This window comes from Ruditapes philippinarum, unplaced genomic scaffold (assembly GCF_026571515.1).
Source record: "Ruditapes philippinarum isolate M1 unplaced genomic scaffold, ASM2657151v2 ctg2420_1_1_1_1, whole genome shotgun sequence".
NCBI classification, from domain to species: Eukaryota; Metazoa; Mollusca; class Bivalvia; order Venerida; family Veneridae; genus Ruditapes; species Ruditapes philippinarum.
The window spans coordinates 58627-81979 of NW_026855714.1; the positions used below are offsets into that span (position 1 = coordinate 58627).

General features: G+C 34.2%; 1 protein-coding gene across 1 annotated transcript in view; it reads left to right on the plus strand.

Annotated features, from left to right (window-relative positions):
* Positions 1-16984, plus strand: part of LOC132744178 (uncharacterized) — a 29726-nt gene extending 12742 nt beyond the window's left edge. The window contains exons 3-5 of the mRNA XM_060732797.1: positions 10110-10271; positions 11358-11489; positions 14090-16984. Coding sequence (XP_060588780.1) covers positions 10110-10271; positions 11358-11489; positions 14090-14916 — 1121 coding nt within the window. The 3' untranslated portion in view covers positions 14917-16984. The remainder of the gene's footprint in view (positions 1-10109; positions 10272-11357; positions 11490-14089) is intronic.
* The last annotated feature ends 6369 nt before the right edge of the window (positions 16985-23353 follow it).

Here is a 23353-nt window from a genome sequence, read left to right on the forward strand (position 1 = left end):
ACGATTTACTGGCGGACAATTTATTCAAAGCATTCACTGGTAATATATTTTAATATCTTTTTTTATTGATTCATAGAGAAATAATCATCCTTAGACAATGGTAAAAATGGTTTAGAAATTTGTCATGGACGCCTTACCACAAGTCAAATAGGCGTTCACATAAATTATGTCTGTTTTTTTTGTTGTTGTTTTACTAGACATTGTTAGAAAACTAGTTTGAATGTAAAGCAATCCCTTGAATCGGTACAAAAGTCCATAAAGTCAATGTAATATCTATCAGATTAACAGGACAAACAAATTATTATTTCACACATTATGGATATTTTAGCAACTACATTTTTTAATCAACCCTGTGGTCGTGCGATTTACAGCTATGCTTAATTACTTATGTTACATACATTATGTTACGTACATTGGTCGACAATTTCTTAATTTATATAAAAAAAAAGCTAAATAAAAGGAAGACGATAAAATGTTGAGATATTCATAAAGATGTACAGTATTTGTACGATACATGTATTACGAGTAGTATGGAGCGGTAATTCACGGATATATGGAACTACCGATTTCCCTCATTGATGCCCCAACAGGGGGCGGAGCGTTATCGATAATTGACAGGTTACGCGAATAGCAGATAAAAATGGGATAGGTACCGTTTTAAAACGTTTAAAAACACATTTTTTGGACTAACTGCTTCAAAAATTAAATCACGAATGTTTTCAGAAAAGGTTAATAAATATACTAAGCAAAAAATCTCTTTTTAGGTATTTTCAGTGATAATTGACTCCGTTGTCACCTTAAATTACATGTACTTTTTATACGCCCGTTTAAAAAAAGATAAAAATATGAAGATGTGTATAGGGACGATTTAATCATCATTTATTGAGGGATTGTAACACAAATGGTCATTATAATGACTACGGCTGTGACACATTAATACTTTATGGAAATGTTCACCACCATGATATGTATTGCTCCATGCATGATCCAGGTCTCCAGGTCAAAGGTCAAGGTCACACTTAGAGCTCATTGAAAAACGCTTGTCCGGAGCAAAACTTCTACATTCATAGGGGGTTTTCAATATAACTTGGCACAAATGTTCACCATTGTGAGGCTGAGTGTCGCATGCAAAATTCAGATCCCTGCGACCAAAGTCAAGGTTACACATAGAGGTCAAAGTTCAGATAAAAATTTGAAGATGGTTATAGGGACCATTTAGTCATCATTTATTGATGGATTGTAGCACAAATGGTAACTATCATGACTACAGGTGTTACACATTTAATTTAGGTTAATATTTGCAAGGTCAAGGTCACTGGAGATGATTAAATATCCAGATGTTGTCCGGAGCATATTTTTTACATGCCTGGAGGAATTTTAATGTTACTTTTATAGAATTGTTCACCACCATGAGACGTAGTGCCCTGCACATAAACCAAGTCTCTAGGTCAAAGGTGAAGGTCACAGTTAGAGCTCATAGAAAAACACTTGTCTGGAGCAAAACTTCTACATGCATAGAGGGATTTCAATATAATTTGGCACAAATGTTCATCATTGTGAGGCCCAGTGCCGTGCATAAAATTCAGGTCCCTGCGACGAAGGTCAAGGTCACACATTCTGTGCATATCTTCCCTATTGATTTGTTTTAAGGTTCATTTAACAACACAGTGCCAAGAATAAAAACTTGCTTGCTAGATAACACTTATCCATAATGCCCCCATCTCCATCTAAAGCTTTTTCGTAAACGGGCGTATTTTGTGACTATGGCACCCTTGTTTATTTATGACATAAAGTGATTAAACACAAAACACTATCAATTTTTTTCAAACACTTAGTAATATTCCAATACTTTTTCCACAGTAAATATTCTTTGAAAATAAGTTAATAAAAAACGAAACAAATATTAATTATAATAATGAACGTATTCAATAAAAACATTCAAATGAATTGAAAAAATATTGTTGGAAACTATATTTATACAAACCTTTTAACTCGAAATTCTATGCATTTCTTCCTAATTATCGCATTAACACTCACGAAACCATCTTTAATTTACATCGAATAAAGACATGAAAGATACTACCAACTTATTAAAAGGATTTGTTTTCACAGCTATACCTTTTTTGTTAATTGATTGCTTTAAACTGTTTGATTATCACATCTGAATTAATGTTGATGTACATATAATTGTTGATGTTATATAATAATTCATCAATATTGCGTATAAAAGACTTAATCGGCGCAATTAAATTTACCGACACTTTTTGTTACTATTGTTCTATAGGGTCTATATAGTTAATAATCTTCAATTAATAATAAATCATTTTTATTCCATCATACAACAAAATGACATAAAAGTTTTGAAAAAAAAATATTTTGGGGCCGGAATGACCAATTTTGGGGCCGCACTGACCAATTTTGGGGCCGGGTTGACCAAATAAAAATACCGTGGGGCCGGATTGACCAATTTTGGGGCCGGGTTGACCAATTTTGGGGCCGGGTTGACTTAGGGCCGGGTTGACTTGGGGCCGGGTTGACTTGTACCGAACGCAACATGTGCTCAGAATGTAAATGGAAATATAGAAGTTATCACAACAGAACTTCAATTACTGTTTGAAAATTCATCGATCAAAACATTTCTGTCATTGACCCGTAAAACATACCATAAGAATAACAAAAATAATCCTTGGTTTGGACCGAAATGCCACAAAGCACGAAAAAATTATCACGATGCTAAAAATAGATATATAACTTAAATAAAACAGACGATAATAAGTTGCGCTTAAAAAATAGTAGCAAGCAATATAAAAGAACAATGAACTATTACATAAACAAATTTAAACATGATAATTCATATAAACTAAGAAAGATGCAAACCAAAAACACAAAACAATACTGGAATTTTCTAAAATCTATTAATCCAAAATCAGGTAGTAAGCCATCTCCCTCAATAGACGAGTTTTACGAGTACTTTAAAAATGTAAATAGTAATCCACATAATGATACAGAAGATATTAATTTAAATCAAACATTTCTAGATAATTCAAATGTCAATTTAAATAAAGTCATAACGCAAGAAGAAATTCTAATTTGTATCAACAAAATAAATAATTGCAAGGCCTCTGGTCCCTCTGAGAGTATAATAAATGAATATATTAAGAGTACAAAATCTATGCTTTTATCCATCTATGAACGTCTTTTAACATAATTCTTGATTACGGACATTTACCGCCTGTTTGGCTGGAAGGCTGGATATATACAATTTATAAGAATAAAGGTGAATCGAAAAGCACTAATTCTTACAGACCAATAACATTAACAATATTATCATGTCTTGGTAAATTATTCACTGCTGTCCTCAATTCAAGGCTTAATAACAATTATATGGAAGAATTCAATCTCCTAAATGAATCACAAGCAGGTTTTAGAAATGACTTCTCTTGCTTAATGGACCACTTATTTACATTGTATACATTAATTGAATTTTAAAGAATTATAAGTAAACAAAAACGGATTTATTGATTTCTCTAAATGTTTTGATACTATTTGGCATTTTGGGCTATGGCATAAATTACTTCAATATTTTATTAATGGTAAAGTTTTTCAAGTTATTTTCAACATGTACAATAATATTAAGTTCTGTGTAGTACATTTAGCAGAAACATCTCAATTTTTATGCCACCGCAGCATCTGCGATGCGGTGGCATATAGCGATTCACCTGTGTGTGTGCGTGTGTGTTTGTGTGTGTGTGTGTTATATAGATTATATAGTGAACTTAAAAAATCTTCTTGTGAAAAACCACTTGTCCAATTTCAACCAAACTTGGCAGGCTTGATCCTTGGGTGAAGGGCTTCCAAAGTTGTTCAAAGAATTTCATTCCATGCAGAAATCTGGTTGCCATGGCAACCAAAAGGAATTATAAGAATAAATTAAAAAAATCTTCTTGTAAAGACCCAGAAGGCCTAGAGCTTAGATATTTTGCATAAGGCATTGTCTGGTAGACCTCTACCAAGATTGTTCAAATTATAGCCCTGGGGTCAAAATCGGCCCCGCCCCGGGGGTCATTGATTTTCACTATATGTACATATAGTAAAAACTGAAAATACCTTCTTGTAAAGACCCAAAAGGCCCAGAGCTTAGATATTTTGCATAAGGCATTGTCTTGTAGACCCTTACCAAGATTGTTCAAATTATAGCCCTGGGGTCAAAATCGGCTCCGCCCGGGGGGTCATTGAATTTCACTATATGCACATATAGTAAAAACTTAAAATACCTTCTTGTGAAGACCCAAAAGGCCTAGAGCTTAGATATTTTACATAAGGCATTGTGTAGTGAACCTCTAGCAAGATTGTTCAAATTATAGCCTTGGGGTCAAAATCGGCTCGCCCCTGGGGTCATTGGTTTTCTTTATATGTATATTGTAAAAACTTTAAAAACATTTCTTCTAGCAATTGACAAATGCTAGAGGTTAGATATTTTGCATGAAACATTGTGTAGTGAACCTCTAGCAAGATTGTTCAAATTATAGCCCTGGGGTCAAAATTGCCCCTGCCACGGGGGTCAATGATTTCCAATATATACATATAGTAAAAAAGAAAAAAATCTTATTGTCTGAAGGTACAAGGCTTAGAGCTTTAATATTTATTAAATGATATCATCTATAGGTACTCTACCAAAGTTGTTCAAATTTTGCCTCTAGTGTCAAAATTAGCCCCGCCCCGGGGGCCATAGGATTTCCTTATATGTGTATAGTAAAAACTTAAAAAATCATCTTCTCTAAATTTACAAAGGCGAGAGTTAAGATATTTTGCATGAAACATTATATAGTGAACCTCTAGCAAGATTGTACAAATTATAGTCCTGGTGTCAAAATTGGCCCCACCCCCAGGGGTCATTGATTTTCACTATGTACATATAGTAAAAAATTAAAAAATCCTCTTGTCTGAAGGTTTAGAGCTTTGATATTTGGTATATAATATCATCTATGGGTCCTCTACTTATGTTGTTTTAATTATGCCCCTAGTGAAAAAATTTGCCATCGCCCAGAGGCGATAGTTTTCCTTATATGTATAAAGTAAAAACTTGAAAAATCTTTTTCTCTGAATTGACAAAGGCTAGAGGTTAAATTTATGGCATGAGACTTTTGGAAGTGAACCTCTACTAAGATTGTTCAAATTATAGAACTGGGGTCAAAATTGGGTCCGCCCCGGGTTCATTGATTTTCATTATGTACATATAGTAAAAAAAAACAAAAAAAAAACTATTTTTGTCTAAAGGTACAAGGCATAGAGCTTTGATGTTTGCTATATAATATCATCTGTAGGTCCTCTACCAAAGTTGTTCAAATTTTGCCCTGGTGTCAAAATTGGCCCTGCCTGGGGGCAGTGATTTTCATTAAGTACACATAATATTAAAACAGAAAATAAAACAAATGTTTTTCTGAATGGGAGAAAGCTACAGCTTAGATATTTGACTTGAACTGTTGTTTGGTGGACCTGTATCAAGATTGTTTTGAATTAAACCCTTAGCTCAAAATTTTGCCTGGCCCAAGGGGACAGTGACCTACTTTCTTGTCCTTTGATGAACAGCAATGAAATTTTGACCATGTGCACAGTTTTAGTTGTAAAATTGAACTTTTATATCAAGTGACCTAGATTTTGATTATGTGACCTACTTTCTTGTCCTTTGATGTACAGCTATGAAATTTGAACCATGTGCACAGATTAAGATGTAAAGTGAACTTTGATATCAGCTGACCTAGATTTTGACAAAAGTGTCTTTCTGTGTTGTCCTTTGATGTAGTCATGAAATTAGGCTGTCGTCTGCTTATCTTTCTGCAAGGGAATGCTAGCAGTTTATAGTAATACGTTAGTTTTGCATTGGTAACGGCTCATCTAGACAATAATATACGAGGTTAATAAAAGACCCGTTCTTCAACAGTATTTGTTCCTACACTTCTATTTAGTGTTGTATTAATGCGGTGGCATAGCATTTTCTAAAATGCAATCTTGTTAACTTCAGAAATAGGTGTCCGCCAGGGGGGAAATTTGAGCCCAATACTTTTTTCCATTTATCTAAACGACCTTGAATCTTATCTTATTTCAAATGGAGCTTTAGGAGTAAATCTAAATGATACTATAACTAATGAAACATGGCTTAAACTATTACTCTTATTATACGTAGACGATACAATTATAATGTCAGAATCAGCTGACGACTTTCAAAAATGCTTATCCTCATTTAATTCATATTGTAATGAATGGAAATTAAAAGTTAATGCTGAGAAAACAAAAATAGTTGTTTTTGGAAGAAGAAATGCAAAAAATAGATATAATTTTACTCTAAGTATCCAGACCATAGCTATTGAAGAATGTTATCATTATCTTGGAGTAGCATTTACCAGTAACGGCTCTTTTCTAAATGCAAGGAAACATGTCACCCAACAAGCAAATAAAGCCCTTAATCTGCTGTATTCACAATGCAATAATGCAGACTTACCAATCGATCTTACACTTAAACTTTTTTTATCATACTGTAATGCCTATCTTAACCTACGGATCTGAAATATTTGGCTTTGAGAACTTAAAACTTCTTGAAAAAATTCATAATACATTTCTTAGAAGAATAACCTGTGCTAGGAAAAGCACTCCAAAATATATGCTTCTTGGTGAATTAGGCAGATACCCTGTCAAAATCATAGTTAAGACTAGGATGATGTCTTTCTGGGTTAGACTTTTACTTGGAAAGCAAAGTAAACTTTCATATATCCTGTACCAATTTATGTTAAATCATTCAGACCAAAATTATAAGTGCATAAATAAAATTAAAGACATTTTAAACTCTGTTGGCAGGACTGACTTATGGATTAATCAAAATACAGCGGTAAATAAAAGTATTCCATATTGCATTAAACTCACTTTAATTGATCAATGTAAACAAATATGGCATGATCAAAATTAATGCAATCATCAAATAAAGGACGTATATACAATAGCTTTAAGAATTCCCTAACCTATGAAAACTATCTAAATTTAATCCCACGCAATGACTACATTACCCTTTTTCAAGTTTAGAACATGTAATACAAGACTCCCATCAGAGACCGGGCGCTATGATGGTACCGCTTTCTTAGATAGAACCTGTCCTCTGTGTACAAGTGGCTCCCCAGGCACAGAAAGACATTACATCTTTAACTGTAACTATTTTAACAATCAACGCAGCATGTATCTTAATAACTTTCACTTAGTTGATAACGAAAACAGTTTTGAAAGCTTAATAAATACAACAAATGTGCCCAAACTGTTGAATCTTTGTAAATTTATCCGTATAGTCTTGGCAAAATTCTAATTATATACTGTATCATCCAACATATTTATGATAACAGTTTTACAGACTTACCTTTTTTTTGTCATATCAAAATACTCCAAAAGATACTTCTGCAATACTTGAATACATATAATTATATATACTCTTAAAGTGTATTGTTATTTACAGGATGAGAACTTTCGCATATTCAGCATAATATCTACATGTGGGCATATCTATTTATGTCTTCTGCAAATTATAAATTATCTGTTATAACGCTACCTTCTTGAATTTTACTCAAAACAGCGTAATTAAATTACAATCTTATCGTTTCAAAACTCTTTAAAAATATATTTAAAAAAAAAAAATAACAATAATTATAAGTACACACATATTTTTATCCTAGGCCATGATCTATATTGATGAAGCGTGACATGATTGTTACAGATATACTAATCAAGGGAAAATCTCAAAATTATATTTGAACGTAAAGTTTTAGAAAACAGGGTATTTATAATTTTATTGAATTTCTTAGTACATTCTTTTATATATGTATGGGTTTTTAGCTCGACTTTTCTATGAAAAGGGGAGCTAATCCTACTCGCCCCGGCGTCGGCGTCGGCGTCGGCGTTGGCGTCACACCTTGGTTAAGTTTTTCGTACCACCCCACTTTATTTCAGAAGTATTACAAGTATGGCTTTGAAACTTACCATACTTGTTCACCATCATAACCTCCATCTACAGACAAGAGTACATAACTCTGTCAAGGTTTTTGACAGAATTATGGCCCTTTTTTTGACTTAGAAAGTGTATTGAGCTTGGTTAAGTTTTTTGTACCACCTCACTTTATTTCAAAACCATTGGAGGTATTGCTTTGAAACTGACCATACTTGTTTACCATCACGACCTTCATCAACAGACAAGAGGACATAACTCTGTCAAGGTTTTTGACAGAATTATGCCCTTTTTGACTTAGAAAATACATTGAATATGGGTAAAATCCACTTATTGCCTTAACCCTTTGAGATATTGCTTTGAAACTTTTAATGCTATTTCACATCATTACCCCATCTGTACGCAAGAGAAGGTAACTCTGTCAAGGATTTGTTTTAAAAATTAAGGCCTTTTATCGACTTAGAATCTTGGTTAAGTTTTTAGTACCAGTCCACTTTTTGACTGAACTGTTTGAGATATTAATTTGAAAGTTGGAATACTTGTTTACAATCATGATTCCCAAACATGTCCAGGAGAAGGTAATTCTGTCAAAGATTTTATTTGAATTATGGCCCTTAACTGTCAATGTTTTGTATTATAGGCAAGCACTAAAAACTTAAAAAATCTAAAAAATTCATTCCTATCCACTTGTTCACTTTACCATAAATTATGTCATATAAACATTGCTGTAATATTCAAGGGTATCAAACAACTAGTTATTTTTTCTCTTTTTGTACTTGAAATTAAAATCAGTAGTATATGCATATTTCACATACCTTATTCTCTCAAAGTGGGTTTAATACTATTAAATTTATTTAAGGCTCAACTCAGTTTTTTTTTCTTTCTTACCAGCCCTCTTTTGACTTAAACATTTCAAACTTTGCTGCAGTGTTCAAGGGTATCACACAATTCAGTAAAATAATTCTTCACTAAATATCTTAATGCTCATGGCCATTGTTCACTTTAAAAATACAGAGATTCTTGTATTGCCTTTTACTGCAAAAACTTTTTTTATTGGCAAGCAATAAAAAAGTCGAGCGCGCTGTCTTACGGACAGCTCTTGTTTATTCCTCCACAAAGTGGGAGCATATAGCGTTGCACTTGTCCATCTATCTGTCCGTCCGTCCATACGTACGTCCCGAAATCTTGTGAACGCAACTCCTCTTAAACCGGATAGCAGATTTTGCTTAAACTTCCAGGGATGAACAACCTGAATGTGTAGATGATAGTAAAGGAAGGAATTCTCGCTGCGACCAAATTTAACAGAATTATGGCCCTTTGTTGATTTTTTCACTATATACTATGTAGAAATTTTGTGAACGCAACTTCTCTAAAACCGGATGGCAGATTTTAAAAAAAAGTTCCACATAAAAATCTTACATACAGATATGCATGCTCTTGTTTAAGAGCACATCTGCACAGTGGGGGCATCCGTGTCCTTTGGACACAGTTCTAGTTTTATTTCTTGTTTTTCTTATCAAGATCAACTGTTAAATTATTTAGAATTAAGAATATCCGAATTCCCCCCAAGAAAACACACTGTAATAATTCACCATATTGTTTACTTAAAAAAAAAATCTATTGTGCAAAATTATGTATGTTTACTGCTGGAAAACAAATGTATTATACTCATTATATTAGAAAATCCTCATATTGTATGTACAAATGTGCTTGAGTGAATAAAGATATCTGTCTGTCTGCTCCTTAATAAAGGTCACAGTATATGTCTAATGGTCAGTGTAAAGATCATAAAAGAGGGACACTACTGGTTTATATGGCAAAAATGCAGTAGTATGGTAATAATTCATTTATTAGAGCAATGTTACAGAGTCACATTCTATCTCATTATTTTCAAATGTATTGACTTCAACCCTTGAAAAGACAATTTATAATGATTCTATTTATATTGCAGAGTAAAGAAATTTTCCATCTTTAATGAACAGGTTTTGAGGTTTAAACTAAGTTTACTACTTGCTGTTTTAAAGCTTGTTTATTATGTTCATTTGGTGAGGAGGGGGTGTTCAAAATGTTGATTTATAAATATATATGACAGATAAATGCTAATTACAAATTTTCTTTTTTTTTTCAGACAAACCACTGTCACCACTTGGACTAGGTTTTACATTTGGAGTCCCTGTATTTGCAGTAGTGATTCTTGTATTGATATATCTTCTTCGCACTTTATATGGACCCCAGATTCAGCTATTTTGTTGCAGTAGAATCAAATTTTGTGGTCCCAAAGCTATTGACAGTAAGTTTGCTTTGAGTGCTCTTCTTTAAAAGAGTCACAAGGAGTTCATAACAAGATTCAGTAAGGCCTTCATTTGTCCCTGATCTACATCATCCATGGTATGCAGTTAATTTGAAATTATCTCTGCAAAACTAGGATGATATAGATAGTTCAGTTATGTTCCTTTTATGAGTTGGAGAGCTATTGATGTGACCCATTACACATCAAAGTTGTAATGATGTTACATGCATTGCATTAGTTTCGAGTTGCTGCCCTGGTCTGGAATCAACTGAGCACAACATGCTCATAGTTGGCTATTGTGGTCACCTTCTGTCTGTCATCCATCATCCTTCCATTTGCATTGTATGTCTTCAATGATTTTTAGCTCGACTTATTTTCTTATGGTTACACTCATGGTGCCGTCCGCAAACTTTAGCCTTAATCATAACTTTTTCAGTTGTTGGTGTATAATCTTCATACTCGGCCACAACAAATCTTGGGAAAAGGAAAACCTTGACCATCATTCATAAATGACCTTCAAATGTCTAAATTTTGCTTGATTTTTGCTGATATTTTATATTAGTGGCTATAACTTTGTTATTTTTGAATTGTTTTCAAACTTGAACACAACCATCTTTTAGTATAGACCTTCAAGTTAACAAGACAGACCTTTACCTTCACTCATAAATGACCTTTACCTTGAAGGTCAAATTGATATTGAATTTCATTTATGTTATGTCAAAACACTTGCCAAGTTTGTTTTTCTCTGCAATAAATTTATTATTGACAAAGTTGTGCCACTGTATATGCAAACAATTTATTGCTAATAAGCTATTACCTCAACAAAAAAATCTGTCATATTGATGACATCATTTGTGCTATTTACAGCAGTGAATGCTATCTATCTTGAAGGCATACTTGTGTCTGTAAAACCTCTTTGGAAGTTACAATTTGGCACATATTGCCCCACCTCATTGGATCTGTTGTTAACAGATTGTTCCACCTAAACATTTGCTCATGTTAAACATTTGTCCTTTGGTCACACATATTGATATTTGTTTCTCACAATATTATATACATAATTATAGAAATGATGATATTTTATAGATGATGAGTACAGTTACAACTTGTTTATATACCATGCTGAAGATGATGAGACTATGGCTCAGAACATCAAACAGTTCCTCTCTGATAAAGGATACAAAGTTTTTATTGCTGCAGATATTGAGGGAAATGAAAGTAAGTCATTTTGTGTCAGCGTTATAACCATATGATTCTCATCATTTTATGTACAGTCTGGTACAGCCAGCAAAAATATTTTATTGTTTGAATCCAATAAATTCAGAAATTATAGGGGAGACATGTCCGTCTTTATACGCCCGAAAATTTTTGTTTTGTCAGTCCGTCTGGTAGCAACTTTGTGTCTGGTCTGTATCTTTTGAACCGGTGGAAGGAAATTGAAACTACTTGGCAGAAATGTTATCCATAATGAGACAATGTGCAGAGTGCAGGTTTGACCTTCCTCAGGTCATCATGAAGGTCACAGTCATGTATGAATTTCAAGTTTCATGTTCACTCTATCTTTTCAACCAAATGAAATAAATGAAACTGAAAACTTTTTGGCAGAAATATTACTTATAATGAAACAATCTGCAGAATACAGGCTTGGGCTTCCTAAGGTCAAAATTGGCCCTGCCCCAGGAAAGACTTGATGATATCGGAAAAACACATCTTAGACTTTTTGTGAGATACAGTGCCAAGAGCTTAGATATTTGCCATGTAACATCATTTTGTCGACCATTACATAACTGTTATTAATAATGCCCCTTGGGTATATATTGGCCCTGCCCTGGACACTTAGTTACCATAGTTTTGTAAGTCTTATTTTGTGAAACTACAATCCCTTGAGCTTAGATATTTGACCTGTAGCATTGCCTTTTTGGCCTCTACAATACTTGTAATGATCGATCCCTTGGGTCAATATTGGCCCCGCCCCTGAGGTCTCTTGTATGAGAAAACACATTTGAGTTATATTTGTGAAACTTATACAATGCCTAGAGTTTAACTATTTGTAATGTAGCATTGCTTGTTGACCTCTACAAAATTGATATAAATCATGCCCTTGGAGTCAGTATGGGCCCAACCCCAGGATCACAAATTTTATATAGACTTCTATAGGTTAATTTATTATTGAGTTCTATTGTGCAAAACTACATTGCCCAGAGCTTAGATATTTGGCATGTAGCTTTTCCTTATGGATTTGCACAAAACTGATTTTTTGATCATGTCCCTTGGGTCACTTGATTTATATAGACTTATATAGCAAAAAATAGTCTTATTGTAGAAAACTACAGAGCCTAGAGCTGAGATATGAAGCATGTAGCATCAATTTGTAGATTTCTACAAAATTTATATAAATTATGACCCTAGGGTCAAAATTGGTCACTTAGTTTACATAGGCTTATATAGGAAAATACTTTAACTCTTCTTTAACGAAAGTTCAATGCCTAGAGCTAAGATATTTGGCTTGAAGCATTGTCAAGGTGATCTTTACAAAAGTTACATAAATCATATCCCTAACGTCAAAATTCACTACAACCCTGGAGCGGAATAGTTAACATAGACTTGTATTGGTAAAAATGTCTTTAAAATCATATTCTCTGAAACAACAATGCCAAGAGTTTGAATATTTAGCTCACCTTGGCTAGCTCAGGGTGAGCTTTTAGGATTGTTGAATGTCCGTTGGACGTCGTCCGTCCACATTTGTTCGTTAAGACTCTAGTGGTCACATTTTAGCCTCAATCTTCATCAAAATTTGTCAGGATGCTTGTCTAGGTATTTGCTCGGATAAGTTTGAACGTGGGTCATCTCGGATGAAAAATAGGTCACGGGAGCTAAAAATAGAAAAATCTTGTTAACAGTCTCTAGTGGCTACTGTTTTTATCCAAATATCCTGGTAATTTGTCTGCAAGATTGTTTCGATGATTCGTAGGTCAAGTTCGAATATGGGTCACCTGAGGTCTTAAACTAGGTGACACTGCCCAAATATTGTGGTCACATTTTTGAATCAATTGTCATCAAACTTGGTCAGGATGCTTGTCTAAGACATTGCTCAGATGAGTTTGATGAGTCAGGTGAGCGATCTAGGGCCATCTTAGCCCTCTTGTTTGCATGTAGCATCATCTTGTGGTTTCTATGAAAGTTATATGAATCATACCCCTTTGGTCAAAATCGACCTGGCCAAAGGGGTCACTTAGTTTGTATTACTATAGACTTGTATAGGAAAAGACATTTAAGTCTTTTGTGAAACTGCAATGCCAAGTGCATAGATATTTGGCATGTAACTTTGCTAAGTGGACATGTACAAAAGTTCCATAAGTTTTGCTACTGGGGTAAAAAAAATCAGGGCACTCAGGGTGCCATTTATTTTACAAAGACTAGTATAGTAAATTAAAAAATGTCTCCAAAATCTACTTCTCTGAAATTACAATGCCAAGAGCTTAAACTTTTTGCATTAAGGATCACCTTGTTGTTTTAAAAGGTTACAGTATATAAATCATGACCCTGCCTTTACCCTTTTCTTGCACGAATCACAGGTGATCAAACCAATGCCAGCATGACCCTCTTGGTAGGATTTATGCCTGTTCTTAACTTACAATATTTTTAAAAATTGGTTATTGATAGTTGGTGCCCTTAATAGACAAGCCTTAACAGGCATGCAGGGATCTTGTTTCCAAAGGTTTCAAAATTCTCTTAGGTTTGAAACATGTCATTTTAATGCCTTTTGTGTATGGAAATCTCTCATAAAGTTTAACAAAATCATTATCTTTTTTTTCCAGATATTATGCACAAAGTCTTTGAAAAAACTGAACATAGTGCATTAGTAGTCTTCTTGTATTCCAAAGATTTAAGGGAAGATGACTTAGCAAATTTCTTCCTGCAGTCAATGATCCGTTCAAGAAAGGGAAAAAGAATTTTGATTCTTGAAGTTGAAGCCTACAAACCAAAACAGATACGACAGTGGCATAAAAAACATGCAGAAAATATCAGGGTTCTGCATGAACAATATATCAATGAACAAGACAGAAACATTGAAATAGGTACTGATGTTTCAGAAGAAATGGGGGATGATCTGCAGTTTTGGAAAATTCTTCCAAGCATTAAAGTGCCCAACCTTGATCAGAAAGGAAGAAAACTGAGAAATTTTAGGTGTGCCCTTCAAAACAAAATTCCGAAATTTGATCATCAAAAACAAAGAAAAGGAATGGAACAGCAAATTGAACAAAGACATTCTTCAAGTGAGAGACCTTTATTGTATAGCACTAGTGAAAGTGAAACTTTAACACCACAATGTATTACAAATAACGCTGGAGAATTTAGTCCATCTAGTAATGAAGTTTTCACTTTTGAGCAGGAAACAAATTTAAGTGGACATGATAAAATTATTGATGATAACAGAAAAGCATTAGCATCAAGTACAAATGATATAAGAAGTGATAACTGTGATGTAAGAGGTGAGCTTTCAGGAGACAGAGGTAATGATTTAATACATGCAGTTGTTTGTAATAATCATGAAAATCATGAATACAGTGTGTTGATGTTTATTATAAAAATAATGTTATATGATATAGACATCTATGATGTTATGATTTGTAAAACTTGTTGATCACTTTGCTTCATTAAAACCATTTCCCTTTTCATTTGTTTATAATGATATATTTTTTTATTTTTTCAAGAACCAAATTAAAAGATGGCAGACTAATGATGATACAATGAGAAAAACTTATTTTGAACAGAACTTATTTTAGTTATCTTTTAACCTAGTATTAATGGGTAAAATTAGGATAATTATAGAGTGATGCAGTCACTGTGAAAAACTGTTATCATATAGTACAAGTTAAACAAGCTAGTGATATACTTTACAAATATTGAAAATTATTCAAACTGTTGGCTTTATGCAGTTGGTAAGGATGTTTTCTGTTTAAAAAGGAATGTTCTGGGCTGTTTTTTTTTTTAGCAAAATTGATATTTAATATGTTAACCTTGTATTTTTCTCTTGAAAGGTTTATAAAAGTGTTTTATTAATCCCCTACCGTTTTAACTGGAGGGGACTTTAGGTTTATCTTCTGTCTGTCAGTCCGTCCACAAAACTAGATCCTGTGATAACACAAAAAGTACTGAAAAATGTTTTTCTTAAACTTGATATATGGATAAATGGCAGGCAGGAGATTATAACTTCTTTATTGTGCCCCGACTTTAGGGGGGACGTCCTTCAGTACATCCGTCCGTTCTCTTTTGTGTCACACGTAGCTCAAAAAGTATTTGACCTAGAGTCATGAACCTTTACAGGAATGTTGACCAGTATGTGTAGTTGTGCACCTGGGTATTTTCATGTGGATTTATTTAGTATTTTTAGAGTTATTGCTCTTGACTTAGTAAAAATTTACAATTTTCAACTTGTGTTGCATGTAACTCATAAAGTATTTGACATAGGGTCATGAAACTTTACGGGAATGTTGATCAGCATGTGAAGTTGTGCACCTGGGGTTTCACTTGTGAATTTATATGTTTTGTCAGAGTTACTGCCCTTGACTTAGTGAAAATTTGCAATTCTCTGAGTTTGTGTCGTGTGTAGCTCAAAATGTATTTAACCTTGAGTCATGAAACTTAACAGGAATGTTGGTCATCATGTGTAGTTGTGCACTGTGGATTTATCCAGAATTTGTAGAGTTATTGCCCTTGACTTTGTAAAAACTGTTTCATTATGTTGTGTTATTTGTTCCTTGTGTGCTTAAGTTAGAATCAACCAACTGTACAGGAATAATGATCAACATCACTGTGAAGCTATGCACCTGGGACTTTGCATGTGAGTTTTTTTAGTTTTGTTAGAGTTATTGCCCTTGACTTACAGAAGTAGAAATTTATAATTTCAACTTGTTCATGCATAGCTCAAAAAGTATTTGACCTGTAAGCCTGAAAGTTTACAAGAATGTTGGTCAGCATGTGTTCTTATGCACCTTAGGGTTCGCTTGTGGATTTATTCAGTATTTGTAAAGGTCTTGCCCTTTACTTAGTACAAGATTTTTAGTTTTCATTTTGTGGCACATGTAGCCCAAAAAATATTTGACCTAGAGTCATAAGATTGACAAAACAGTGGAGTGTGGGGGCACCTGTGTCCTATGGACACATTTCTAGTTTCTTAATGTATCTACTTCAGACTTCAAATATATGTTTCTTATTTTACCTGTTTATCAGTCTGTCTTCCCTAAAAACTGTTTCCTTAGATCACTGTTAAAGAACTTGGAATTTTTCCAATAAATACTTGAGAAAAGTTGAAACATTACTTATACATATTCATCCTGAGAAAATTGTATCTTTTGATTATTTGTTGTATAAACATACTTTCCTTACTAGGCATGAAAGCTTAACACATTATTATGATACAGACAAACTAAGAACTCAATAGATTTAAGTTCATTCATATCTCCCACAATGACATTATTGAATGGCCAATGGCCCTTGAGAATGTTGCTGGGGTTCTAACTTATAGGGGACTTTTATATTGCTTGCAATACTATGATAATTGCTTGTTTGTTTTACATTTTATGTATTATATATTATTTAATATCAGTTGATAATTGTCTTATTTCTCTTTTTTTTGACAAATTTATATTACTGCATTACATTTATTTCATTTTGTAATTCAAAATATGCATGTATTTGCTGTTTTTCTGGTATTTACAATTGGTTTTGCTAACAAAAGGCAATGTTTTTTCAGCCATAACTTAGCAAGTCAGTGGGACATAATTATATAATAAAGGAAATGCATAATTTTATGTGTTGTGCACTGTACTCATACTACCTGTACTATACACTATGAAAGACAATTACACATTATTACTGGTACAGTCAAACCTGTATTAAGCAACCGCGCATGGGAAACACCAAAAATGGTTGCTAAACGAAACTGCTCGGATCTACATCTAATTGTAACGATTAATTTAATTGCTGATCAATGTCAATTCAATGCAGTCTAAATATCAACAGCGAAGTGTCTACACTATCTTAGTAGAGGCGGAGCGCTGCATTGTTCTATCGATTTTATTGGATAATACATGTCACGCGTATAATTAAGTTCAATTGCATACGCTAAAAACTGTTTGGGAATGAGAGTGTTTCACACATTTACATATTGTGTTTTGATTGTTAACATTTGTGAAATTATGAGGCGGCATTCTCTAAAAACACAAACACTTGACAGGTAAAAGTGTCGTGTGATGAAAAGATTGGTCTCAATTACATGTCTAATTAGCGGTCGCCGGTCGCGTTGAGCAAAAGTCGCTTAATTCAATAAAGATATATAGAGAAAATGGTTAGTGGTCGCATAAGACAAAAGTTGCTTAATACATGTAATACACGTGGTCCCATGGGCAAGTTGGAGCGTATTTTTTATACAGTTTAAAAGTTAGACTATATACTTATGTTTCTCATTTCATTTAAAATATGAGGGGAAAATAAGAGACAACTTGTTAAACTGGAACTTGTAACAATATGTTTGTTCTTATGCAATCCCAAAGACTTAGCCAAGTTCACTCCTATTGAGACATTTGCCATTTAATTACAAATCAGCTTAAAGGGATATTCAGGCAAAATAATGACAAAAATATCAAAATGATCTTATGTACTCAAATCACGCTAAAATGACATTTCTTGAAGTTTCAGCATGAATTTCTGTTTAAATTCTATATATTTTGGGTTTGAAGCGTAAATATATTTATACATGTTGAACAAAATTTAGACACCAATAGAATCACCAAATAGTTTTCAAACAAGTCAGGTGACTTGAACAAACCCTTGAAGTTACAATAACAGATATTGTGGATATTGTATGATTGAAACAAGTCTAAGTCATTCATTTGACATGTTCTTTAACATTTCCAGAGTTCATTTTGACAACTATTGTGAAATCCTGGACGTGCTCTAACCCGACCCACGCGGGTCAAATTAGGAAACCACCATTTTATTCTTTATATGGAGAAAAGTTTTGTTCCTTTGATATCTAATATATTCATTTTGAGGGCATTTACATAATAATGAATGAAAACTTCAAAACTAAGAAATGAACATTTTGCCTGTGTCTTCCTTTAAACATTCAATTGTTTAAGACCTGTTTTACTTTTTAGAGAATGGTTAATATAACTTTAGTGTACATATAAAATGTAAGGTCACTGTCTGATTATCATAGACAAACTTGTATGTTAATTTATTACATAGATAATACATGTGGAGAAACATGTGCAGAGACAAATGATTACATATTAACTTTTTATGCTCCCCGAAAAATTTCGGGGGAGCATATAGTCGGCGCCTTGTCCGTCTGTCCGTCCGTCCGTCTGTCCGTCCGTTTTCTTTTCCGGAGCATAACTTGAAAACCCTTGGAGATAATTTGTTTAAACTTCATACAGTGGTAGAGGGCATTGAGGGGGAGTGCAGTGTCAAAGAACCATAACTCTATTTTGCCTGGTTTTTTGAATTATCTCCCCTTATAGAAAAATCTTGTCCGGGGCATAACTCTAAAACTATAAGAGATATCAACATGAAACTTTGTAGGTGAATAGATCTCAATGGGTAGATGTGCAGTGCATAAGAACAATAACTCTTTTTGTCCTAATTTTGGAGTTATTGCCCTTTGTTAATTTTAACACTGAACTTTGTCCGGAACATAACTCTAAAATTATAAGAGATATCAAGATGAAACATTGTAGGTAGATAGATCTCATTGAGTAGAAGTGCAGTGCAAAAAAACCATAACTCTGTTAAGCCTCATTTTTGAATTATCTCCCCTTTTAGAAAAATCTTGTACTGGACATAGCTGTAAAACTATAAGAGATATCAACATGAAACTTTGTAGGTAGATGTATCTCAATGGGTAGATGTGCAGTGCATAAGAACAATAACTCTTTTTTGTCCTAATTTTGGAGTTATTGCCCTTTGTTAATTTTAACACTGAACTTTGTCCGGAACATAACTCTAAAATTATAAGAGATATCAAGATGAAACATTGTAGGTAGATAGATCTCATTGAGTAGAAGTGCAGTGCAAAAAAACCATAACTCTGTTAAGCCTCATTTTTGAATTATCTCCCCTTTTAGAAAAATCTTGTACTGGACATAGCTGTAAAACTATAAGAGATATCAACATGAAACTTTGTAGGTAGATGTATCTCAATGGGTAGATGTGCAGTGCACGAGAATCATAACTCTGCCTTGCCTAATTCTGGAGTTATTGCCATTTGTTTATTTTTACTTTTTGAATTTGTCCGGAACATAACTCGGAAACCATAAGAGATATCAACAAGAAACTTTGTAAGTTGATAGATAACAGTGATTAGAAGTGCAGTGGAAAGAACAGTAACTCTGCCTTTCCTAATTTTGGAATTATTGCACTTTGAACTTTTTCCAGGGACATAACTCTGAAACTACAAGAGGTGTACTTTCCTGTGTCCAAAACCTATTCGGGGAGCATCACCCGGCTCAAACCGGGCTCTTGTTATATCCTTTTAACTGAAAGAAAAATGTCTATTGTAAATTGCTGACTGTTTTAAACTTTATATTTTCTAGAAAAAGTAACCTAAACATTATTTTCTTTCAGTCAATAGTAATGAACTGCATTAACAATCCTTGATATTAAGAATACAATGTTTACTGGAAAACTCATTGTATTTACACATTTCATTTAATCCATTGTTTTTACCTAATTGCATAGTTTTCCTTGCTGTTTTTTTTTCAGATATTTTATAGAAACATGATAGTCTTACTGTAGATAAAGGTATAAATTCTGTGACATTTCAGTTAAAAATGTGCCTAATTATATGTTTAAAGGGCCATTTATTTAGCTTATCTAAATGTGACATGTTAGAGACTTGACAAGGTGTTCTTTTAGAGCGAAAGGGCGGAGCTATCGGTGATTTAGAGAAATGCCTTGTTTTTGGTTGAAAAAAAATAATGTTGATCATTAAATAGGTTAATGTTTAATAATACACATTAACAAAAATAACTGGTCGCCTGCCTGCTGCAGGCTTGACCAATTATTTTTGTTAATATGTATTATTAAACACTAACCTATACATAATAAAGATTTTAAATTGTTAATGTTTTTTAGCTCGCCTGAGCAGAAAGTGCTCAAGGTGAGCTTTTGTGATCACAATTTGTCCGTTGTCCGTCAGTGCATCTGTTGTAAATTTCTCAGAAACCACTGGGCCAAATTTAATGAAATATTCACAGGATGTTAACAGCATGAAGCTCTACTTAAATTGTTCAAATGGTATTGGGTCAGGAGGGCTAAAAATAGATTTTAAAAATGAAATCTTTAAAACTCTTCTCGGAAAGTGCATGACCTAGAGCTTAGATATATTGTGTGTAGCATCATCTTATGAAATTCCCCCAAGTTTGTTCAAATTATAGTCCTTGGGTCAAAATTGGCCCCGTCCTAGGGGTCATTGATTTTCCTTACATGTTTATTGTAAAAACTTTAAAAAAATCTTCTTCTTTGAAAGTGCAAGGCTTGGAGCTTCGATATTTTGTGTGTAACATCATCTAATGAAACTCTACCAAGATTGTTCAAATTATTTCCCTTGGGTGAAAATTGGCCCCACCCAGGGGTCATTGATTTTCATTATGTACATATAGTAAAAACTTAAAAATCTTCTCCTGAAAGTACAAGGCCTAGAGCTTAGATATTTTTATATAACATCATCTAATGAAACTCTACAAAAAATGTTCAAATTATAGCCCTGGGGTCAAAATTGGCCCCATCCAATGGGTCATTGATTTTTCTAAAATGTATATACATATTTATTTTTACGAACAGATATCAGGCACCACAATGTGCACTAAATGCGCTCAAGTTATGCAGTCATTTTCATGTCATACCTAGAAAATTGATTCCTCAACACTCAGAAACTCAAGCCAATGATATGGTGGAGATATATCAACGACATATTTATGATTTGGCCACATATATATTAATGCCCCGAAAAAGTTTCTTAAGCATGCAGGACTGGTAGTATGAAAAGAAAAGAGGATGAAAGTAACTAATTGCTAATTTTTCTTGTATTATTGTACCTATAATCTCTTATTATACCCCCGCACAACAAAGTTGTAAGGGGGGTATACTGGAATCAGCTTGTCCGTCTGGCTGTCCGGCTGTCCGTCAGTTTTTATTGTCCGACCAATAACTTAAGATTCCTTTGACCCACAGTCTTCATATTTGGCATGGAGGTTAGTCATGATTAGTAGATGACCCTTATTGATTTTGAGGTCACCGGGTCAAAGGTCAAGGTCACAGCGACCTTGACTTCAAAAAGCTTGTCCGACCAATAACTTAAGATTCCTTTGACCTACAGTCTTCATATTTGGCATGGAGGTTAGTCATGATTAGTAAGTGACCCCTATTGATTTTGAGGATCACCAGGTCAAAGGTCAAGGTCACAGCGACCTTGACTTCAAAAAGCTTGTCCGACCAATAACTTAAGATTCCTTTGACCTACAGTCTTCATATTTGGCATGGAGGTTAGTCATGATAAGTAGATGACCCCTATTGATTTTGAGGATCACAAGGTCAAAGGTCAAGGTCACAGGGGCCTTGACTTAAAAAAGCTTGTCCGCCTAATAACTTAAGATTCCTTTGACCTACAGTCTTCATATTTGGCATGGAGGTTAGTCATGATTAGTAGATGACCCCTATTGATTTTGAGGTCACCAGGTCAAAGGTCACCGGGCCTTGACTTCAAAAAGCTTGTCTGCCAAATAACTTAAGATTCCTGTGACCTACAGTCTTCATATTTGGCATGGAGGTAAGTCATGATTAGTAGGTGACCCCTATTGATTTTGAAGTCACCAGGTCAAAGGTCAAGGTCACAGGGGCCTTGACTTCAAAAAGCTTGTCCGCCCAATAACTTAAGATTCCTTTGACCTACAGTCTTCATATTTGGCATGGAGGTTAGTCATGATAAGTAGATGACCCCTATTGATTTTGAGGATCACCAGGTCAAAGGTCAAGGTCACAGGGGCCTTGACTTCAAAAAGCTTGTCCGCCTAATAACTTAAGATTCCTTTGACCTACAGTCTTCATATTTGGCATAGAGGTTAGTCATGATTAGTAGATGACCTCTATTGATTTTGAGGTCACCAGGTCAAAGGTCAAGGTCACCGGGGCCTTGACTTCAAAAGCTTGTCCGCCAAATAACTTAAGATTCCTGTGACCTACAGTCTTCATATTTGGCATGGAGATTAGTCATGATTAGTAGGTGACCCCTATTGATTTTGAAGTCACCAGGTCAAAGGTCAAGGTCACAGGGGCCTTGACTTCAAAAAGCTTGTCCGCCCAATAACTTAAGATTCCTTTGACCTACAGTCTTCATATTTGGCATGGAGATTAGTAGGTGACCCCTATTGATTTTGAAGTCACCAAGTCAAAGGTCAAGATCATAGGGGCCTTGACTTCAAAAAGCTTGTCCGCCAAATAACTTAAGATTCCTTTGACCCACAGTCTTCATATTTGGCATGGAGGTTAGTCATGATTAGTAGATGACCCCTATTGACTTTGAGGTCACCAGGTCAAAGGTCAAGGTCACAGGGGCCTTGACTTCAAAAAGCTTGTCCGCCCAATAACTTAAGATTGCTTTGACCCACAGTCTTCATATTTGGCATGGAGGGTAGTCATGATTAGTAGGTGACCCCTATTGACTTTGAGGTCACCAGGTAAAAGGTCAAGGTCACAGGGGCCTTGACTTCAAAAAGCTTGTCCGCTTAATTACTTAAGATTCCTTTGACCCACAGTCTTCATATTTTGCATGGAGTGTAGTCATGATTAATAGGTGACCCCTATTGATTTTTAGGTCACTGGGTCAAAGGTCAAGGTCACAGGGGCCTTGACTAAAAGAGATTGTCCACCCATTATCTTAAGATTCCTTTGACCCACAGTCTTCGTATTTGGCATTGATGTTGATCATGACCATAAGGTGACCCCTATTGATGTTGAGGTCACTGGGTAAAAGGTCAAGGTCACAGGGACCTTGACAAAAAAAAATCTTTTCCCCTCAA